This window comes from Carcharhinus amblyrhynchos, chromosome 1 (assembly GCF_965287045.1).
Source record: "Carcharhinus amblyrhynchos chromosome 1, sCarAmb.v2.hapA, whole genome shotgun sequence".
NCBI lineage: Eukaryota > Metazoa > Chordata > Chondrichthyes > Carcharhiniformes > Carcharhinidae > Carcharhinus > Carcharhinus amblyrhynchos.
Window position 1 is genome coordinate 67,118,627 of NC_137324.1, and position 23,562 is coordinate 67,142,188.

At 43.0% G+C, this 23,562-nt stretch overlaps 1 protein-coding gene across 2 annotated transcripts in view; it reads right to left on the reverse strand.

The window, feature by feature from the left end:
* Nucleotides 1-23,562, reverse strand: part of elovl7a (ELOVL fatty acid elongase 7a) — a 52,542-nt gene that overhangs the window by 7,079 nt on the left and 21,901 nt on the right. For both annotated transcript variants that reach the window (XM_080186337.1, XM_080186345.1), the window contains 5 exons: nt 8,043-8,147; nt 6,963-7,153; nt 4,864-4,944; nt 4,256-4,312; nt 2,911-3,016 (listed from right to left, as the gene is read on the reverse strand). In XM_080186337.1, coding sequence (XP_080042463.1) covers nt 2,911-3,016; nt 4,256-4,312; nt 4,864-4,944; nt 6,963-7,153; nt 8,043-8,106 — 499 coding nt within the window. In that variant the 5' untranslated portion in view covers nt 8,107-8,147. The remainder of the gene's footprint in view (nt 1-2,910; nt 3,017-4,255; nt 4,313-4,863; nt 4,945-6,962; nt 7,154-8,042; nt 8,148-23,562) is intronic.

A 23,562-nucleotide genomic window follows, 5' to 3' on the forward strand; every position in this document is an offset into this window, starting at 1 on the left:
ACCACCTTTGGAATTGCCCCCTGCACACCTAGATCTAGATGATTAACATACATCAGGAAAAACAAGGGTCCCAATACTGACCCCGGGGAACAGTTAGGGATCTCAAACAATGACAAGACACAGTACAGGAAAGAGATAGAAAATCTGGTGAATTGCTGCGATGACAATAATACTTCCATGTCAAAAAAATGAAGGAGATAGTCATCGATTTCAGAAAACGTAGGGCATGCTCTTTTTATTCCATGTGAGTATTGGGGTGGAGATGCTAGGATTTGGCAACATATAGAATCAGGTCATTTATTTGCCGGGTGTTAGCGATGGAAAGGTGGTAGGAATGGAGGGTCTTAATGACATTACTGTTACTAGAGAGGTGGTGCTCGACAGACTGGAGGGGCTGATTGTGGACAAGTCCCCAGGACCGGATGGAATGCATCCGAGGGTTCTGAAAGAAATGGCGGAGGTGATAGTGGATGCCTTGGTGGTTATTTTCCAGACGTCGCTGGATTCCGGGGAAGTGCCGGAAGATTGGAAAACGGCTAATGTTACGCCGTTGTTTAAGAAGGGTGCCAGGCAAAAGGCGGGGAATTATAGGCCGGTTAGTTTAACGTCTGTGGTAGGTAAAATGTTAGAATCCGTCATTAAGCAGGAAATTGCGAGGCATCTTGAAGGGAATTGCTTGATAGGGCGGACGCAACACGGTTTCATTAAAGGGAAGTCGTGTCTGACAAATTTACTGGAGTTCTATGAGGATGTGTCTAGGGCAGTGGATAGAGGAGAGCCGGTGGATGTGGTCTTTCTGGATTTTCAGAAGGCGTTTGACAAGGTACCTCACAAGAGGTTATTGCAGAAGGTCAGGGGACATGGAGTTGGGGGTAGGGTGTTAGCGTGGATAGAGGATTGGTTGTCAAATAGGAGGCAGAGAGTGGGGGTCAATGGGTGCTATTCGGATTGGCGGATGGTGACTAGTGGAGTGCCCCAGGGGTCGGTGCTGGGGCCTCAGCTATTTACCATTTATATAGATGATCTGGAGGAGGGAACCGAGTGCAGGGTGTCGAAATTTGCTGATGACACCAAGATTGGGGGAACGGCAAATTGTGCGGAGGGTGTGGAGAGTCTGCAGAAGGATCTAGATAGGCTGGGCGAATGGGCCAGGAAATGGCAAATGGAATTTAATGTTGGCAAGTGTGAGGTGGTCCACTTTGGTAGGAAGAATGGTAGGAAGGACTATTACTTACGTGGCGAAAAACTGCAGCAGGCGACGGTGCAGAGGGACCTCGGGGTCCTTGTGCATGAGTCGCAAAAACCCAGCTTGCAGGTGCAGCAGGTGGTCAGGAAGGCGAATGGGATGCTGGCCTTCATAGCGAGGGGGATTGAATATAAAAGTAGGGAGGTCTTGCTGCAGCTGTATAGGGCATTGGTGAGGCCGCAGCTGGAGTACTGTGTGCAGTTTTGGGCGCCGCACCTGCGCAAGGATATTTTGGCCCTGGAGGGAGTGCAGAGGAGGTTTACTAGGCTGATGCCGGAGTTGAGGGGATTGAGCTATGAGGAGAGGCTGAATAAACTAGGCTTGTACTCGTTAGAGTTTAGAAGAATGAGGGGAGATCTCATTGAGACGTATAAGATGATGAATGGGATGGATAGGATAGAGGTGGAGAGACTCTTCCCGCTCAAAAAAGACAGTAGGACTAGGGGGCACAGCCTCAAGATAAAGGGGAGGCGGTTTAGAACGGAGTTGAGGAGGAACTTCTTCACTCAAAGGGTGGTGAATCTCTGGAATTCTCTGCCCGTTGAAGTGGTGGAGGCTGCCTCGCTAAATATTTTTAAGAAGCGGGTTGATGGGTTTTTGATAAGAGAGGGGATTAAGGGTTATGGGGAGAGAGCGGGAAAGTGGAACTGAGCCACAACAGATCAGCCATGATCTTATTGAATGGCGGGGCAGGCTCGAAGGGCTAGATGGCCTACTCCTGCTCCTATTTCTTATGTTCTTATGTTCTTATATGTAAATAATTAAGATAATTTTATTCAACAGACTTAAGTGTCATTTCATAAAAGCGTGTTGTAAACAAGGCTGAGATCATGCTTCACAGAATCCCTACAGTGCAGGAGGCGGCCTTTGGGCCCATTGAGCCTGCACCAACAACAATCCCACCCAGGCCCTACCCCTATAAACCCTCTGATACTAAGGGGCAATTTAGCACGGCCAATCAACCTAACATGCACATCTTTGGATTGAGGGAGGAAACTGGAGCACCAGAGGAAACCCAAGCAGTCACAGGGAGAACATGCAAATTCCACATAGATGGACAATCACCTAAGGCTGGATTTGAACCCGGGTCTCTGGCGCTGTGAGGTAGCAGTGCTAACCACTGTGCCATTGTGCTGCATTTGTGCAATAATTTATTGTACTTTTTGTTGTTACCCTATTTTATCAGTTGTTTAAATTTCAATGATTAGTTCAGCCTGTACAATGTGGGCCAATGAAGTATTTTTCATGTTCTGGAGCAACAGCAGATGCAGTGAGACTACAAGTTAAATTCGTGCATGCAGTGTTTCTGTTGAGCAAGGTAACTGTTTATGAACAAGGTGTAGAGATGTCAGTGTTGGATTGGGGGGGACATAGTAACAAGCCTCTCAACATCAGGTTAAAGTTCAGTAGGTTTATTTGGAATCACAAGCTTTCAGAGCACTGCTCCTTCCTCAGGTCAGTCACCTGAGGGAGCAGCGCTCCAAAAGCTTGTGATTCCAAATAAACCCGTTGCACTTTAATCTGGTTTATGAACAAAGACAGATCAAGAAAGGTAGAGTGAGCCAACTGTTGAAAGTCTAACAGTAGGAAGCACAAACCTTCATAGTTTATTTGTGGGTTCAGTAAAATGCAATAAAAGCAAATTAGCAGGTCAACAAGTTTACCTGGAGCAAATTTGACTCCAAACCACCATGTGAAAGGCATGATGGTGTGATGATAAACATGAAGGAATGTTACTTGACTGTTCTTCTTTCGAAGCACAAAGAAGATCTGTGTGGAAAAACGAGAAATGCCATAACAATTTTGTGTTCAGTCATCTGAAAATAATTTTACCAGCGTACAAATAATTGTATTTCTAAAACCAAATGTTTTGATGTTGACCTTCGATTCACGAGCAAAATAATAACAAACTCAAACTAAGTAATCCCTTCACAATTAGAGGCTGGGATCACAAGGAAAAACTTCCAATATAGGAATTTTTGCTGAATAAATTAATATAACAACGTGGTGCGTTTTCAGAAATCACCAGTTATAGCAAATTGCTTTTGCAAACTTGGCATTTCTTTGTATTTTATTCAGTCTTAGCATACGTTGCTTGCAAGGCCAGCACTTATACTCGCTTCCACCTTCTTCCATTGGGAAAAAGATACAGAAGTCTGAGATCATGTGCTAACCAACTTAAAAACAGCTTCTTCCCTGCTGCCAGACTTTTGAGTGGGTCTCCCATATATTATGATCTTTCTCCACACCTTGCGACTGTAATACTATATTTCTCCACCCTCTCCTTTCCTTCTCCCCTATGTATTTTATGAACAGTATGTCTTGACTGTATAGCACACAAGAAACAATACTTTTCACTGAATCTCAATACATGTGACAATAATAAATCAAATCAAATTTATTTTCCACTCCTGGTTGTCTTGAGAAGATAATTGTAAGCCATTCTGGAGTGATTTTGGGCTGACATCCTCAAAAGGGATAAAAAATTCATTCCTGTTTTGAAAGTAGGTTTCATTGATGCATTGTGCAGCAACAATTGGATTACAGGTTCTGCTATTGGCTTCATGTTTTTGGAAGAAGCCCAAATTTCCTGAAAACAATACTTCCATTATTGAGAGAAACTAATGCTATAAATCCCACACAAAAAAAAAACTGGAACAGCCAATTACGTGGAATAAATTTAGCAGAACATCTTGCTCTCAAAGCAAGTTAAACTTTATGCTAGGGCACACCATTTTGATCAATAAATTCAAATTTTTAATTTTGATTATTAGGCAAATAATAGGTCAATAATATCCTGCAGTCAGGATCCAAGATACAGCTTTAGACAACAGCATACAATTTTTGATACACCGTCTACTGAAAACTTTTGAAAACACTTCTTTTAAAGCACATCATGCTACAACAAATAGCTACCGATTTGTATAAAATCTGATGTATATTTCTATAAAATTTATAAAAAATCTAAAGTGCCAATGATGAGGTACATTCTGTGCCCATGATACTTACAGTGTCCGATAACTCAATATACTTTGATATGTAAAAAAGCCAACACGTCCAAGCCATCTAGAAGAAAGATAATGAAACATGATAGTGATTTATACAGCATCTTTCACATGGTTGTGGCGACTTCAACGTATCTTTTTTGTCACAAAAAGACTTGAGACAAATAGACATGTTAAAGTCGCCATAATCTCAGATGACTATAGGCTGATTAGTGATTTTAACCCGAGGATCACTACCTCTAAGTCAAGGGCAAACTTGAGAAGATGGGCTTTCATGAATACCCTCAGCAGGTACAGTTGAACTCATGCTGTTGGCATCACTCTACATCACTAACCTACTGTTCAGCCAACCGAGAGGTGGTCTGACTTAAAGGCTAACTTGGGTGATAGTTTTCCCATGCACCTGCTGCCCTTGTCCGTCTACACTTTCTACAGCCAAAACAATTTGTTGTTGTTGCTATAGCGAGTTATTTTACTGGCAGAGCCAATTGCAAATCCATGTGCCTCTGTTCTCTCCCCATAACTTTCAGAACTGAACCAAGAGGAATTAAATCAGAAACCCAGATACGCTCAAAGCAGGAGGTGAAAAAGAGTAGCTGAATATTTACTTACCCTGAGGGCTTGTGGTGACCTGGAGTAATCCACAAGGTCACAACGGAATGAGTATCCAGTGGCCCAGCCTGACATAAGAAACTGTTAATTGGTAAAGAAACCAAAAAAGTTAATTACTGCAAGATGCAAAGAAAAACCAGAGGTGTGTTAATACTTGCTTTCATACCAAAAAATCCTACTGACAATTTGGTTACAAGAATTCTTTTCAACTTCTGCATAGCCTTGTCACACAAAACAAATGCTAGTTTTGTAGAAGAGCCTAGTCTAGGTTTGAGTCCAGGATCTGAGTTACTTACACTCCCAATTTCAGCTGTGGAGTCAAAATTCTTCACCCTCAAGAATGATTTTAAACAAAATGCAAACACAAAATGGTAGTCAAGAAATCAAAAGTAAACAAGCACCAGTGTAAAGGCACTAAACATTCAGCAAGTAAATGTGAAATGAGATAGCATGAAGAAACAATGTACTCAAGGGGAATGGCAGATAATGGGGCCCAATGCCAGTACGTGGAAGAGACTGTAAAATGGCCCACCTCAAGGGTCAGTACTGGCCCCATCACCTTGTTCAACCTGCTAGCCATTTGCTGCCACAGGTTCATCTATGCAGATGAAATCTGCTATTTTTACCAAGTGAGAAATTTCAAGAACATCAATAGTGCTCTTACTTTTAACCTTAGTAAACGCTCTGACTATTGAAAAAAACTGGTGCCTCAAACCAAGTGCTGCCAAAACATGTATCTACCATCTTGACAATGCAGGAAGTCACCAAGAATTTAGCCTCCACCTAATGCCATCCTACACCCACCTATCATGGCGTTGTTTTGGAAAGCGCACTGACTTTTAAGCCACACCTCCAGAAAGTCTCCACTACACTGAGGACTTGGAACAATCAACAAACTAGTAGAAACCTCTTGAGGAGCCAACACTAGAACTCTAAGAATCTCTTTTTTGGCTCTCTCCTACTCAGTGGCTGAGTGCTGCACTTCTATCTGGAAGAACTGTCTATGCACTGCAAATTGGGAGATGTTCAACTGAATGAGACTGTGAGGAATATCTCAGGAGCAACCCAGTCAACAAACACAAACTGGCTACCTGTGCTCTGCAGCATTATGCCACCACAAGCCATCGTGAACCTAGCACAGCACAGCTGCTAGAAAGCACACACAAAAATCCAGACCTGCCACTGGTAGAAAACATCATCCATCCACCCACCCACCCAGCAAACACCTCATCTCAAGGCAGCAAATCTGGAATAATGCCAACAACACAGCCCAGAATCAACACCTGGTTGATGATCCTATGTTAGAAATCCCAGTCAGGCTGATGGAAAAGAGTTTGCTTGACTTGTTGAGTGCTTTAAGGGAGCAAGCAGTAGGTGTTTCATTATTTGTGTTCTGTTCTGGGACTGTCCCAGACTTATTAGGTTTTCTCTGCAACCTGTGCAACCTGAATGTTCCCACACAGGCTCTATATAATGCGATCCTTTACGATACATTGCATGCATGGCTGTGCCAAGAACAAAGGGCTCACGCACCTAAATGAATTAGCTATGCACGACAAATAAACATTAGAGGGGATATTGCTCTAAGGAGAAGCTGAAAAGGAACCCAAACTTCTGACCGGTGTTTTAGAAGGCAGCTGCTCAGAAGGTCTTCAGTCCAAGGAAGAAATCCATGAGCTTCCTGCAGTATCTTTAAGGGGGTGAGGGAGGAACTACAAAGGACAGCCCAAAGCAGGTGGGGAAGGAGTCGATGAAGGCAATTACTTTTTGCAGCTGAGAGCCAGAAGACAGCAGTACTCAATTTAGTTAAACAAGATAAACATGACTAAAAATACTGCACACCAGTGAGGCTCAAACTTGCATCTTTCAAAGTTGAAGTAAATGCAAGTACGTTGTACCATGGAGAAAAGGAACAATGAGAGATAGCTTGCTGTGAACAAGGGCAAAACTCTCAAGGAAATATTTACTTGCAGTGTAATCCTTTCAAATGGGCTGCTAATAGCTGTAACTGCAAATTCAACAAAATGAATTTCATCCACAGTCATCCAAAGGGTGCATGTTTTACAATAGTAGTCAAACTACAGACAGAACGTACTTACTTCATAACACATATATATGGAATAGATCACCATGGACAAATTGTACACGATCATTATTTGCTTCAACTTCAGCGGTTTCCGGTTCTCCATTAGCTTTGGTCCAAAAAACGTCACAAAGTAGATGTAGGCTCCAAGGATAATGGTTTGTGGGAGAGGAGAAGACATTAATGGCCAGTCTTCAACTCTGGGATCTACAAAAGGAAAAATATATGTAGTTGCACTCATTTTAACTTCACTTCAATTTCTTAACTTACCTTGTTTCTAAAAATGAATGACGGAAACATGGATTTTCATATTTTGCTTTAAAAAGTTCAAAGTTCAATATTAGTTATTTGATCAATAGTGAGCAAATTACTACTAGGGATTATCAAAAATTCTTATCCTGGAAGATTGCTTTGTTTATGAACAATCAGCAGGCATAAGCCACTCAGTCCCTCAAATCTGCTCCGCTATCTGATGGTAACCTAAAATCTGCATTCCATCTACTCCAATAACGATAATTCCATAAGCTGGATGGGCTCAGTAGAAATAAGGCACCACAACCTTTTCTTTGAGGGTGGTGACTTCATGCCAACATATTATTCAGGTGGTTACCAACAGCCCCTTGTCACCGCAGCAATTCGCAAAGCTTATGAATCAGGTTAGGCAGCAGACTTGTATTATATGGATTGTTACATTATTTGTGTTCTATTCTAGATGATGATGATCCTGGAACTGTCCTAGCCTTGATAAGGTTTTCCCATCCTCTTCAAACCTCCTCTCTGCTCCTAGATGATTTAACAACTGTGGGTCGAGTATACACTAACTTCCACATTCATTTCTCCAACCACCATGTGACTCCAACAACTTACAAGTAATTAAAGGACTTTCAGAAGCAGATACACGAGAAATTAGGGGCACTTGGCATATGCACACTATGGGTGTGAGAGAAAAGGAAGTGGAACATAGAGCAAGTGTGCCACAACACGCCCCCCAACCCCCACAGAACCTCACCCTTCCCCTGCCGAGTCCATACATAGCCCAATATCTACAATAACATTAGATTCTTCCCTGATCTCATCTGCACTCAAAGGCACTTACCAGCATCTTTAAGCCATTCATCGTACAGGAGTATGGCTCTCGCTGTCAGTTCTTTGAAGGACATTTCCAGCAATATACAAGGTCCTCCTCAGGAGTACTTCAGTCCTGCAAACAAAATGTACTTCCTATAAATCCATTTCATTGAGGAAGGTAACATGACACCAATTTCATTTCGAAAGCACCACAAAGTATTTAGGATACTTAACTAGGTACAGGCTGGCTTTATACAGTACAAGAATTAGAACCCACTGGATCTGCACTTTAAGAATAAACTGAATTCAGTAACAATTGTAGAGAGCAGGAACACGCAGAATGGAAGGGGGGCAAAATGAATCAATGTGAAGAGCACACTGCAGCATTTTCCAGAAAACCGGTTTGGGTAAAATTTAGACAAGTCACGTGCAATCCCTTTAAAAGCAGTTCAAGTCTAAGCAAACAAACTTTTTCAACAGAATTTTTGAATATACTAAGCCATTTTGATAGAGGGATATAAAAGGGAGGGTTTCAATAATTGCTTGACCACCATAGAGCGCTGTGTGAAGCTCTGCATTTCCCACCGTACAAAGAGAATCACATAAAAAGAAAAAAGAGATTTATCAGAATGAGCCCAGGAGTGAGATAAAGTCTTGAGACTAATGAATTACTGATAGTAGAGAAGTCTAACTCAATATTTACCTAATGTTTAAAATTATGAAGGGGAGAGAATACTGGAAAAATATTTAATCTCATTGTGAATTCAGATGAAGAGATCTTGAAAGTTTTAGTATCACAAATAGGCTTACACTAACACTGCAATGAACTTACTGTGAAAACCCCCTTAACTAAGATAGGAAAAGATGGTAAATATTTAACACGTAAAGTACAGGACAGTGGAAAGAGATAGCAGAGCAGTGAGAATCATTTTGAACTGTTAGATAAAGAGAGACAAATCAAATACATCTAATGGTCCCCGCTTCTATGGCTAAATAGTTCCAACCAAAAAAGAGACACTCCGATTAGGTGTAGAAGTGGACACAACAGACTGAAATAAAAACAAAAAATGCTGGAAAATCTCCGCAGATCTGATAGCATCTTTGGAGAGAGAATCGAGTTAACATTTCAGGTCTGAATGACCCTTCAAAGCTGGCAGAGGTGAAGCAAGTGAGAAAATGGGATGAACTCCTTACAGGACATGGGGTGTGAAGAGCTGTAGTAAGGTTGCTGAGAGAGCCAGTGGGCTTGCAATGGATAATGGTGGACAGTCTATCACCAGAAATGAAAACGGAGAGGTCAAGGTAGGGAAAAGCAGCGTCAGAGATGGATCCATGTGAAGGTGATAGAGGGGTGGAAATTAGAAGCGAAAATGATCAATTTCCCAAGTCCAAACGAGAGCATCAAGAGGCACGAAATAGTCATTGATGCACCAATGAAAGAGTTGTGGGAGGGGGCCAGAGTAGGATTGGAACAAGGGATGTTCCACATACTCCATAAAGAGACAGGCATATCTAAGATCCATACGAATATCCATCGCCACACCTTTTATTTAACTGAGACCAGTTAAAGGAGAAATCGTTGAATGAAAGAACAAGATCAGCCAGGTGGAGGAGAATAGGATTGTTTATGCCTCTGTTCAAAGAAGCAAAGAACTCTCAGGTCATCCTGATGGGGAAAGGAATTGTAGAGGGATTGGACAGCCATGATAAGGAGGCAGTGGTTTGGGCCAGGGAACAGGGAGTTGTAGGTGCAGGTGGGAAGGAACTAGACAAGAGGAGAGAGGATGGAATCAAAATAGGAAGAAATTAGTTCAGTGAGGCAGGAACAGATTGACACAATGGGCCTACCTGGACTGCCCTGTTGTGGATTTTGGGAAGGAGGTAGAAGTGGACTGTCCAGGGTTGGGAGACCATGAGATTGGAAGTTTTGGAGGGAAGCTATCCAGAGGAGAGGAGGTCAGTAACAGTCCTGGAAACAGTGGCTTGATGTTCGGTGTGGGGTCGTGGTGCAGCGGGGAGGTAGGAGGAAGCATCTGAAAGTTGGTGCTCCGCTTCTGCGAAATAGAGATCAGTACGCCAGACAACAATAGCACTGCCCTTGTCGGCACATTTGATGACAAAATCAGAGTTGGACCTGAGAGCGAAGTGCAACAAATTCAGGAGAAGATAGGTTAGAATGGGTGAGAGAAGCAGGGAAATTGAGATGGCTGCAAGTTCTCAGTGAAAAGATCAAGGGCAGGGAAGAAGATAGAGAAAGGAATTCAGGTGGAGGGAGAGGGGGTAGGACTCCTGCCCAAAGCAGTGAGCACGAAGACAAAATTAACAGCAAAATAGAGTCTGTCATCATATCAAGCTTGAAATTCATTGAGGTGAGGGCATAGGGGTATGAAGCCAAATCCTTTGAGAGTACAGAATGTTTGGCTTCAAAGAGGAAGAGGTCAGAGGGTATGGTGAATACACAGCAAGGGCTGGGGGAGATGGCATCCTGGATTGGTGTTGGTATTGATGAGTTGTTGGAGCTTGCATTCCTTATCACCCAAAAGGAAGAGAAGTTTCTTGTTAAGTTGTTGGATGAGACGATGGAATGAAATGAAACTGGGGATAAGGACAACTTCGAGATAGGGCGAGTCAGTGCTGCTGGAGAGATATCAAGCATGTACATATGGCGGCACATGGCACTGGATGCAGCAAGAACAGCAGTCCAAGGAATGTTGTATGTTCCGAAGATGCCTGTAATCCTGAAAAGATTTGAAACATGAGGGGTGGAACTTCAGTTGGGATCCATGTGGGGTGAGTCAGAGATGGAGACAGTCATTGAGGAAGGAAATATGGCTATAAAAGTGAACTTGGTAAACACCTTGTCGAACACCATGAGAGAAATGGAAAGAAATTGAGGTGAACAGAGAGAGAGAAAGAGAGAGACAGACAGACAGACAAACGGAAATTCTGACAGAGAGAAGACCAGTACTACTTCAGGATACGCATTCCTGGAAGAGAAGTAGTAAGAAGTAGCAACAAGTCTCTCAACACCAGGTTAAAGTCTAACATGTTCATCTGGAATCACAAGCTCAGGTGAAGAAGGACCAGGACTCCGAAAGTTTATGATCTCAAATAAATCCGTTGGACTTTAACCTGGTATTGAGACTTCTTACTGTACCCACCACAGTCCAAGTCCAACGCTGGTATCATCACGTCATGAAAGAGAAGTGGCAGTGAGATGTGCTGAATCAGTTGACCAAAGTATGTTGAAAAACCTGTTTTAAGTCTTGAGGCAGCCTACGTTAAAGTAGTTCACATTCCACCTACCTACCTTTCCCCCTATAACTTGACTGTTATGCAAGAAGCATTTACACTGAAGCAACCAGGAATCTGTAGTATAAATCTGAACCCTACAATTCACTCCACAATCAGTCAAGGTAGAGTATAGGTTTAGTTGCTAATGGAAACTACTCAGCGTACTTTAAGAAAGGATAATGGTCAGACAACCTGAAACCAGAGCAGAATTTTTTTTGTTGTGGCTGACTTTGCTTCTCCTGTCAGCCATCCATGCCAGACTACAACTGAGGCCATCATGCAAGAAACATCAACAGTAAATGAATAGTATATTATGTACAAAAATTTAAGGACATGTATCAATCAACTCAAGAACAGTTTCTTCCCTGCTGCCAACAGAATTTGAATGGTCCTACCATACATTATAAAAAGTCTGACAACACCAGGTTTAAGTCCAACCGATTTATTTGATAGTAAACTCACAAGCTTTCGAGGGGACTCCCTCTTCGTCGGGTGAATGGAGAGTACTGGCCAGTTTAAAAAAAACATTTGAAGTGAAAGCCATTTTTTTGTTTTATTGCATCCAACAATAACTATGCAGTGATTAGATGTTTAAATTATGAATAAATGAGGCCTGGCATTAGTATGATTGTTAACAGGTTATTTCTGTAGTAAATGGGCTATGCCCATTAATGGATCAGGTTTAATTAAATGTGTGTCAGCACAGGTGTTACTTTATTCCCTTTGGTCGAGGTCTATTCCTTTTAGTGGGCTTGTTCTAAAGTGCTTCCCCTATTTTTGTGGCACAAATAAATATGGCCTTTAAGTGAGATACCCGTATTTAATTCTGCAACTACGCATAGATTCACTCCTCATCCTGAAACGAGGAAAGATTTTGTGCACAGTATGTGGGTTGGCTACATGTGGGCGTGATGGTGTTGTGCACAAACTGCAAACCTGTATTTTTCTCATTAGCTGAGATTGTCTTGCCCAAGTTTCTGATTCCACAGCTGCCACAGAGATTTGTTTTTCAGATGTTGAATGCTGACAGAGAGAGGCCTATCACAAATGAATCCAGTCCCATTCCTGCGCAGTGTTAAAACTGTGAATCATTGCTTGGATAACCAGGCAAGTGTGGAAGGTCACTCTTGAGCTGGTATAGTACAGCTTCAGCCGGCATTTCCCAGGAACTTGCACGTTTCACCAGTGATTAGTATTCTCATGCTTGAGGCTTGAATTCATGTTTTTTAAGCTATTCATTATGGCTGTTGCCAAAATATTTACATCTGCTTAACGTGTTAACCTTCTTTTTGTCTTCCTCCCCTCATTTATTCCTTGTTGTTTATCCAAATTGACCCGTGGTAATTCAGATTGCCTTTATCTGGGTACCTTTAAGCATCCCACAGTTTTGTCTCCCAGAAGTTTGTAATATCCATGGTTTAATGTTGAACAAAAAGTAAACCCCTAAACAATAGCTGGAGTTGCATAGCAATGATTGGCAACCACAACGATGGTGTGGATTTTCTGAAATGAGAACCATATATGGTAATATAGGAAATGACTGGAGTCCAAAAGGTATGATGTAAGTAAAAATGCTCCAGAGTCTATAGTGTTCAAAACATTCTCCCGTAAATTTAGAGATTTGGAATAAGGAACATTTTTACTCTGGCAATATTGCAGCTCCCTCACTTAGTGGTCCGCTCTGACAAAAAAAATCAAGCCCTATTCTTTGTGTGGAGTCAAAAAACTTAACTAGACAATTCATTGAGATTGGTGTTTCATCTTTATTTTCTGATGGTGTTAGTTTTCTACATGAGTAATTTTGTGCACAGGTTTGAAAAATTGCTAATGTCGCTTGATTATACACGAGTGTTAGTGACAAACCAAGTTACTATAGACTTGTCCATCTAATGTCAGTGCTGAAAAAATAGTAAATCTCACATTTGGGACAGAATGACTTTGCACAACGGTGAAAACGATTTGGAGTTTGAATGCGATATTAAAGGTCACACAGCTGATGAATATGGATGTTCCTGTATGGAATTCCATATGTGTTACTGTAAAGTTCTGATTGAGAAAAGAGTAAGGATAGAGTTCGTCTTGATTGACGGGACATGACCAGTGGTGTTCCCTCAGCTGAGGCCTTGGCTTTTTGCCACTCTTGTCAATGAGTTGGATGACAGAATAGGGTTGCATAATCCAAGTTTTCAGATGACACCACATTAAGAACATAAGAACATAAGAAATAGGAGCAGGAGTAGGCCATCTAGCCTTTCGAGCCTGCCCCGCCATTCAATAAGATCATGGCTGATCTGTCGTGGCTCAGTTCCACTTTCCCGCCCTCTCCCCATTAGGCAAAGTAAATTGTGTGAAAGGGCGCAGGAAGTGGCAAACATTCTGAGATTAGGTAAGAGAGCATTGTTGTGATGAGAAAAGCTCAATTTTGTCAAGTGTGGAATCCTCCGTTCCGGAGCCAAGAAAGATGCGCAGAATCCTTTTTTTAAGGGCGAGATTAGGGACTGTTGGAGGAGCAAAGGATGTGGGTGTCCAGATATACCCACAATGTGATGCTTGGGCAAAGGTGCTAAGGGGGTCCTGGAATGTTGGCTTATATCTAAAGTGTGCTGGGAGTAGATTTGAAGACAAAGTAGAGGTAATGATGCTTCACTCATATAGAGCCTTGGTCTGGTGCACTGTGTTTAGTGGTAGGTGCCAGACTGCAGGAAGAGTATATTTGTCTTGGAGGGGGTACAGTGCAGATTCCTCAAAATGATATTTTGGTGATTACAGCATACCAATAGAGGGATGAATAGAATCAGAGGGAGTTGGAATCCTGTAGAAAGGTCATCAGGAGCAGAATAGTAATCACCAGAAAGGGATCAGAGCTAGTGAGATAGTGAAATGTGGGGATGCTGGCTGGTGGTAAGAAGTCTCTCAACACCAGGTTAAAAGTCCAACGGGCTCATATGGAGTCATGAGCTTTCGGAGCACACTCCTTCATCAGGTGAGTGGCAGAGGGACAGAAATTGATGTGCCTGTTAGATTTGATTTCTTATTGTCATATGTATTGGGATACAGTGAATGTTTCTTGCACGCTATATAGACAAAACATATTGTTCACAGAGTACATGGGGGGACGGAAAGAGTAGGGTGCAGAACTGTATGTTGCGGTTACTGTTAGGTGTGGAAAAAGGTCTGCTTAATGTATGGTAGGCATGATGTGGATGTGCCGGTGTTGGACCGGGGTAAACACAGTAAAAAGTCTGACAACACCAGGTTTTAGTCCAACCGATTTATTTGATAGTAAACTCACAAGCTTTCGAGGGGACTCCCTCTTCGTCGGGTGAATGGAGAGTTCTGGCCTCAGACAGAGCATATAAAGCGCAGACAGTTTAGAGATTACTGATTAGAATGCGAATCTTTACACCTAACCTGCTGTTCAAGTCCTAAAGTGGCTGACAATGTGTGTGGAAGGAGCACTGATCACAGGTTAAAGAGATGTGTATTGTCTTCAGACAGCACAGTGAGTGAGGTTTTGCAAACCCAGGCAAGCCATGGGGGTTACAGATAGTGTGACATGAACCCAAGATCCCTGTTGAGACCGTCCTCATGTGTGTGGAACTTGGCTATCAGTCTCTGCTCAGCGACTCTGTGCTGTCGTGTGTCGTGAAGGCCACCTTGGAGAACGCTTACCCGAAGGTCAAAGGCTGAATGCCCGTGACCACTGAAGTGTTCGCCAACAGGAAGGGAACAGTCTTGCCTGGTGATGGTTGAGTGATGTTCATTCATCTGTTGTCGTAGCATCTGCATGGTCTCCCCAATGTACCATGCTTCAGGACATCCTTGCTTGCAACATATCAGGTAGACAATGTTGGCCAAGTTGCAAGAGTATTTACTGTGTACCTGGTGGATGGTATTCTCACGTGTGATGATGGTATCTGTGTCGATGATCCGGCATGTCTTGCAGAGGTTGCTGTGGCAAGGTTGTGTGGTGTTGCGGTCACTGTTCTCCTGAAGACTGGGTAGTTTGCTGCGAACAATGGTCTGTTTGAGGTTGTGTGGTTGTCTGAAGGCAAGAAGTGGGGGTGTGGGGATGGCCCTGGCGAGATGTTCGTCTTCATCAATGATATGTTGAAGACTCCGGAGAAGATGTCATAGCTTTTCTGCTCCGGGGAAGTACTGGACGACGAAGGGTACTCTGTCCACTGTGTCCCGTGTTTGTCTTCAGAGGAGATCGGTGCGGTTTTTCGCTGTGGCACATCGGAACTGTCGATCTATGAGTCGAGCGCCATATCCTGTTCTTATGAGGGCATCTTTCAGCATCTGGAGGTGTCTGTCACAATCCTCCTCACCTGAGCAAATCCTGTGTGTACGGAGGGCTTGTCCATAGGGAATGGCTTCTTTAACATGTTTAGGGTGGAAGCTGGAGAAGTGGAGCATTGTGAGATTGTCTGTGGGCTTGCGGTACAGTGAGGTGCTGAGGTGACCGTCCTTAATGGAGATGCGTGTGTCCAAGAATGCAACTGATTCTGGGGAATAGTCCATGGTGCGTCTGATGGTGGGGTGGAATTTGTTGATATCATCATATAGTTGTTTCAGTGATTGTTCACCACGAGGCCAAAGGAAGAAAATGTCATTGATGTATCTAGTGTATAGCATCGGTTGAAGATTCTGTGCAGTGAAGAAGTCTTGTTCGAACCTGTGCATGAAGATGTTGGCATATTGAGGTGCAAATTTGGTCCCCATGGCTGTTCCGTGTGTCTGGATGAAAAACTGGTTGTTGAAGGTGAAGACATTGTGGTCCAGGATAAAGCGGATGAGTTGTAAAATTGCATCTGGAGAGGATCTCCAAGAAGATTGCGCATATCGACACAGACATCAAGTTTTTACAGAGATGCAAGAAAGCAGACAAGATACCAAAAGGACTACAGATCACGAACCCACTCAGGTCAACCTATAACACAGACTACGCTGAGAGACTTTGCCGTCGCACCTCTCTCACACTCCTCAACCACCTCATACACCAGCTTTACAGCAAACGCCACACCCTGGAAACTAAAATGGAATACATATTCTCATCCTGTGCTCAGGATGCAGACCAACTGCGAAACTCTGCCAAGCAGATGAGACAAAGAAACTGCACCACCTACATGCACACCAAGAACAGGAAACTTGAGAAACTCGGCATCACAGCCAACAACAACCAAGCCTCCCCCGGCACCACAGTAGAAAACAGCACTACCGCAGGGAGGTCTATTGTCTATTGTCAACTTGTCGGACTACACACTTCAACCAGATGAAATTGAAGTTCTCAGCCGAGGGCTCAATTTCTGCCCCACCACCAAAATGGACCCCATCAGTCTCGCAGCAGACACAGAGGAATTCATCAGGCGAATGAGGCTGCGGGAGTTTTTCCACAAACCCCAAGAGGCCAGCAGCGAACACAATGAGACAGTCGATGAACCAGAACAGCCGACAGAGAGATCCGCAGTGCAACAATCTAAGAGGAAGGAATCCAATTGGACTCCTCCGGAAGGCCGCTGCCCTCGACTGGACTTGTATGCCCAAACCATCAGGAGGTGCGTTAACACCAGATTCATCAGCCGCACTCACAAGACAGCCCCGAACATCACCCAAGCACAACGCAACGCCATCCACGCTCTCAAGACCAACTGTAACATTGTCACCAAACCAGCAGACAAAGGAGGGGCCATTGTCATACTGAACAGAACGGATTACTGTAAAGAAGTGTACCGACAACTAAACAATGAGGAACACTACAGACAGTTACCCACAGATCCGACCAAAGAACACACTCGTCAACTCAACAATCTGATCAAGACCTTTGATCCGGACCTTCAGAGCACCCTCCGTGCTCTCATTCCACGTACTCCCCCCAGGTTACTGTGAGAGGCAAGGGAAGAGATTGCAGAGCCTCTGACGATGATCTGTGCATCGTCAATGGAGATGGGAGAGGTTCTGGAGGATTGAAGGATTGCGGATGTGGTTCCTATTTTCAAGAAAGGGAACAGGGATAGCCCAGGACATTACCGACTGGTGAGTCTGACCTCAGTGGTTGGTAAGTTAATGGAGAGGATGCTGAGGGACAGGATTTATGAACATTTAGAGAAGTTTAGTATGATCAAAAGTAGTCAGCATGGCTTCGTCAAGGGCAGGTCGTGCCTTACGAGCCTGGTTGAGTTCTTTGAAAATGTGACTAAACATATTGACGAAGAAACAGCAGTAGATGTGGTTTATATGGACTTCAGCATGGTGTTCGATAATGTCCCCCATGCAAGACTTCTTGAGAAAGTGAGAGGGCATGGGATCCAAGGCCTTGTGGATCCAGAACTGGCTTGCCTGCAGAAGGCAGAGTGTGGTTGCGGATGGGTCTTTTTCTGCATGGAGGTCAGTCACCAGTGGAGTGCCCCAGGGATCTGTTCTAGGACCCTTGCTGTTTGTAATTTTCATAAATGACCTGGATGAGGAAGTGGAGGGATGGGTTGGTAAGTTTGCCGACGACACGAAAGCTGGTGGTGTTGTGGATAGTCTGGAGGGATGTCAGAAGTTGCAGTGAGACATAGATAGGATGCAAGACTGGGCGGAGAAGTGGCAGATGGACTTCAACACGGATAAATGTGTAGTGGTCCATTGGGATGAAGGAGTATAACTTCAAGGGTAGGACTCTTAGCAGCATAGAGGATCAGAAGGACCTTGGGGTCCAGGTCCATAGGACTCTTAAATCGGCCTCGCAGGTGGAGGATGTGGTCAAGAAGGCATACAGTGTACTAGCCTTCATTAATTGAGGAACTGAGTTTAGGAATCAGGAGATAATGCTGCAACTTTATAAGACCCTTGTCAGATCCCACTTGGAGTACTGTGCGCAGTTCTGGTCACCTCATTACAAGAAGGATGTGGAAGCTATTGAAAGGGTGCAGAGGAGATTTACAAGGATGTTGCCTGGATTGGGTGGCATGCCTTATGAGGATGGGTTGAGGGACCTCAGTCTTTTCTCCCTGGAAAGACGAAGGATGAGAGGTGACCTGATAGAGGTTTATAAGATGTTGAGAGGTATAGCTCAGAGGCTATTTCCCAGGGCTGAAAATGGTTGCTATGCGGGGACATAGGTTTAAGGTGCTGGGGAGTAGGTACAGAGGAGATGTCAGGGATAAGTTTTTCACTCAGAGGGTGGCGGGTGAGTGGAGTCGGCTGCCGTCGGTGGTGGTGGAGGCGAACTCGTTGGGGTTTTTTAAGAGACTTCTGGATGAGTACATGGATTTTAATGGAATTGAGGGTTATAGATAGGCCTGGTAGGTAGGGATATGATCAGCGCAACTTGTGGGCTGAAGGGCCTGTTTGTGCTGTAGTGTTCTATGTTCTATGTAAAATTATGAGTGGAGATGTTGGGGGAGGGAAGCAGTTTTTTGTGTGCTTTACACAGAGTGATGGGGGCCTGGAATGCACTACCAAGAGAAGTGGTTGAGGCAGGCACAATAAGGGCATTTAAGACTTATCTGGATACACATGAACAGCAGAGAATAGAGGGAAACAGGTGGTTGGTCCAGGTAGGACAATGTGATTGGGCCAAAGAACCTGTTCCTCTGCTGTTCAATTTTTTGTTCTTTGTATTTCCAGTGTTTTGCTTTTTGCATTAAAATTTTACTGACATGCAAGAATAGTACAGATTCTCAAAGCTGATAGACAATATTTAGACCAACCCAAATAACAAGATAGTCACAGCTACAATTCATACTAACACTACACTTAGTAACTCATGAAATGATCACACCCCTCAACAAACACAGAGTGAGCGGATAAAGCCTGCCCATCCTTCCGTCTCATTACACCCTGCTGAACTCCTACTGTTGAGATTGCAATAAAAATTTCAGCATGTACATATTAACCTCTCCTTCTTTTTCAGTAAGTTCAAATATAAATATATACATATAAAATCAGCAGCACATTTGATAATGTCAGAACAGTACAAAGTCATTTTTAGAATGGATGTCAAATTGCATTCTACTTCAGAATAGAAGTGCCTGTTTGCTAAAGTATAAATCAAAAGGCACGTATACAAGATTTGATAAATTACCCAAATAAAACATGAAATAATGGTCTAATATTAGTTTACCCCTGGTTTTGATCAAAAGACGGCCAGGCTTTACAGCACTTCTCTCAGTATAGCGAAGTCCATTGGTCAAATTGGCAACTGTAAAATGTTGTGTATTAATGTTGCCAGGAAACAAAATCATTTGTGTGTATACCTGCCAAATTCACATACTTGTAAACAGTTCATTAGCCTCTTCTTGGAGTAGTAGGGGTCCTACAACTGAACTCAGCTGGAAAGCTTGTGGGGGGTGGGGAAGGATTCAGGTTCAGTCTATTTGCACCAAAAGTTAGTCTGACAAGAAACAAAATAGCTTGAGAGTGGCACTTATGAAACTCCAGTATAACGTAATCATCTTCCAAGCAGAGGAACACAAGTTTGAAAAAATCAAGTGCCCATTGAAGCCAGACTCTACCTGATGATCTAGTATTTAAAACATAATTGTCCAAATAATTCAATAGCACTGCAAATCTAAAAATCTACACAGCCTATTGTCACCACGGTAACCAGCTAATAAACAAATACCAAAAAGGAACAATTGTTCGGATAACAGTTTAATCTTGTTTGCTAACTCTTAATTACACAATTAGGATAAAATATTTCTTTCTAGAGAAATGTTCTCATGGTTTCACCACTATCATTCCATCACATCATCAGGCAATCCTTTAATATGAGCAATTTCTCAGTAATGATACAATTAAAGTTGTATTATTCAATTACTAACAGTAACAGCTGCCATTACGAAAACAATTCACTGTTCAAATATATAACTAAAGGGGAAAATGCATTTGTGGACACAGATATGAGACTGACTGACAGTCATTTTCTTCTGTTGGATGTGGGTAGGGCCAGCATTTATTGCCCATCCCGAATTGCCCACAAAAGGTGGTGGTGAACAGTTTTCACAGGTGGTGGTGGTGGAACAATGTATTACAGAAGGATAATGGGTCATTTAGATAGTTGAAGAACAGTTTGAGGGGAGATGGTGATGCAACTGTCAGTTGTCCAGTAATCCAGATGCCCAAACTAATGCTCTGGGTGATATACGTTCAAATCCCACCACAACTGGCAAAATGTGAATCCAATTAATAAAACCTGGAATATAAAGCTAGACTTAGTGATGGTGATCGTGACAAAAATCATCAATTATTGTAAAAACTCATCTTATTCACTAATCCAGGAACAAAATTGGCACTGGAGGGGGTGCAGAGTTTAGGAGGTTGGCTATGAGGGCAGACTGAATAGTCGGAGACTATACTCATTGGAATTTAGAAGAATGAGGAGGGGGGGGTGGAATCTATTCCTTTATTCTCTTCGTAATTTTATAAGATAAAAGCAGGGCAGTTGTTTCTACTGGCAGGTGAAAACAGAACTACAAACAAAGCACAAAGAACAATACAGCACAGGAACAGGCCCTTCGGCCCTCCAAGTCTGCACCAATCACGTGTTCCTAACAGGACCATCTGTTTGTATCCCTCAATTCCCAGTCTGTTCATGAGGCTAAGTTTTAAATGATCCTAGCGTGTCTGCCTCAGCCACACTGCATTCCAGGCCCCCATCACCTTGTGTGTAAAAAATGTCCCCCGCGTATCTGTATTGAATCTTGCCCCCCTCTTACCTTGAACTTGTGATCCCTTGTGTTTGTCATTTCCAACCTGGGAAAAAGCTTCCAACTGTTCACCCGATCTATGCCCTTCATAATTTTATAAACTTCTGTTAGGTCGCCTCTCAACCTCCATCTTTCCAGGGAGAACGACCCTAGTTTGCTCAATCTCACCTCATGTTGCCTTCCATACCAGGCAACATCCTGACATCCTGGTCAACAGTTTTTGCACTCTCTCCAAAGCCTCCACATCCTTCTGGTAGTGTGGTGACCAGAACTGGACACAGTATTCCAAACGTGGCCTAACCAATGTTCCATATAACTGCAACATCATATGCCAACTTTTATACTCTATGCCCCATCCAATAAAGGCAAGCATGCCATATGCCTTCTTCACCACCTTTTCCACCTGTGTTACCACCTTTAAGGATCCATGGACTTGCACACACAGATCCTTCTGTGTGTCTATACTCCTGATGGTTCTGCCATTTATTAAGAAACAGGAGCTGGAGTAGGCCATCTAGCCCTTCGAGCCTGCCCCGCCATTCAATAAGATCATGGCTGATCTGATTTATTGTATAGTTCCCCCGTGCATTCGATCTACAATCGAACTACAAAGGGTCGTGAATATAGCCCAATTCATCACATAAACAAGACTCTCATCCATTGACTCTGTCTACACTACTCGCTGCCTCCGAAAAGCAGCCACATAATTTAGGATCCCATGCACCTCGGACATAAACTCTTCCATCTTCTTCCGTCGGGAAAAGGATACAAGAGTCTGAGATTATTTATCAGCCAACTCAAACTTTTGAATCTTTGCCATCAGACTTTTGAATGGATCTATCTCACATCAAGTTGTTTTTTCACATCCTAGTTACGACTAACACTACATTCTACCCTCTCTCCTTTCCTTCCCTGTATACTGTATGTTTTACAAGAAACAAGAAATGTTTTACTTTTCACTGTATACTAATACATATGACAATAATAAATCAAATCAAAAATGGCATTGCCGTGGTGGCACAGTTGTCAAAGCCAAGCTCATTTAATAATGCTTAGTATTTCTTAAGTCTGCAGCAGAAGGCCTTTCTATCTGCCATGCTTAAGGTCTTGGGTGACCAAATCTTTGAGACTTTCTCTTTGTCACATAGCACCAAGTACAATGAATACTCTCAAATTATATTTCCACCTCGCTTTCATGTAACTTCGTGTCTTCAAAAAAAAGTGTTTTTTTTAAAAACTTTATTCCAATCCAATCATGTCAAATTAAACCCAATTCAGAGTCCCAACAAGTTGGGACATTCCCGATCCAAGCTGACAAGACAGGGCTCTCACCTCCTGTCTTGGGCTTGACCTACATGATCCAAGCTGATCGGAGTAGGTGTAGCTCCTCCTCCAGGGCTTGATCTTATTTGCATCTTAGCCAAAAGGCCGAGATACCGCTTTAAAAAATTGCTTCAAATGAAGCTGAAATGTAACCTAATGACTTCAACCAAGTGCAGCATATCGATACTACACTTGATCTTAGCCAAAAGGTCTTCAAAAAAGTGTTCATTATTCGAGGTACATATAATTGCAATTTTTCCCCCATGAACTAACTGCAGTATTGGTCCACGGACCACAGGTTGGACACCACCATTATAGTCAATGTTGTAATATAGAAAACGCAGCAGGCAATTTGTTCACAGCAAGCTCCCACAAAATAACAATGTGATCATGATCAGCAATGATCACAGCATGACGTCCCTGCTCTCTTTCAAAATATTGCTGAAGAATTTTTTACAACCACCCAAGCAGACAGATGGAAGCTTGGTTTAACGTTTATTCTAAAAGTCAGCGCCACTGACAGTGCAGCATCCCCTCAGTATGGCTCTGGTGCCTCAACCTTTGAGTTCAAACCAAGGGAGTGGGATTTCAGCCCAAAAATTGAAACAATACTGAACTCTGCTGGCAAAGATTTGGCGAAGTGGACTCTGAAAGACTTTCAGGAGGCATGTAGAATGGGCTAATATTTGATAGATACAAGTCAAATATGCAGAAGTGCGTAGCAAAATATTGTGAGAAAACCAAAAGGAATGAGAGCTTGTGCTCAATGCAAAGATCACAAAGGATGTAAACGAACAGACATCGAAGCTCAAATGTGTAAAAATAAATGGTGCCCCAGTGAGGCGACTTCTTGTGAGCTATCCCCAGTATACCCTCTAATTCCACATCATGGTGGCAGTGGTCAGCTCTGCTGCCTCGCAGCTTCAGGGACCTGGGCTCGATTCCCAGCTATGACCATTTCAATGACCATTCAAATCAACCATTTCAATTCCCAACTGTGCGGAGTTTACAGGTTCCCCCATGTCTGCATGGTTTCCTCCAGGCGCTCGGGTTTCCTCCCACAATCCGAAAAACGTGCTGATTAGGTGCATGGCCATGCTGAATTCTCCCTCAGTGTACCCAAACAGCTGCCAGAGTGTGGCGACTAGGGGATTTTCACAGCAAAACTACAGTGTTAATGTTTCACTACATTTCACTAGTGTTAATGTAAGCCTACTTGTGATACTAATAAACTTT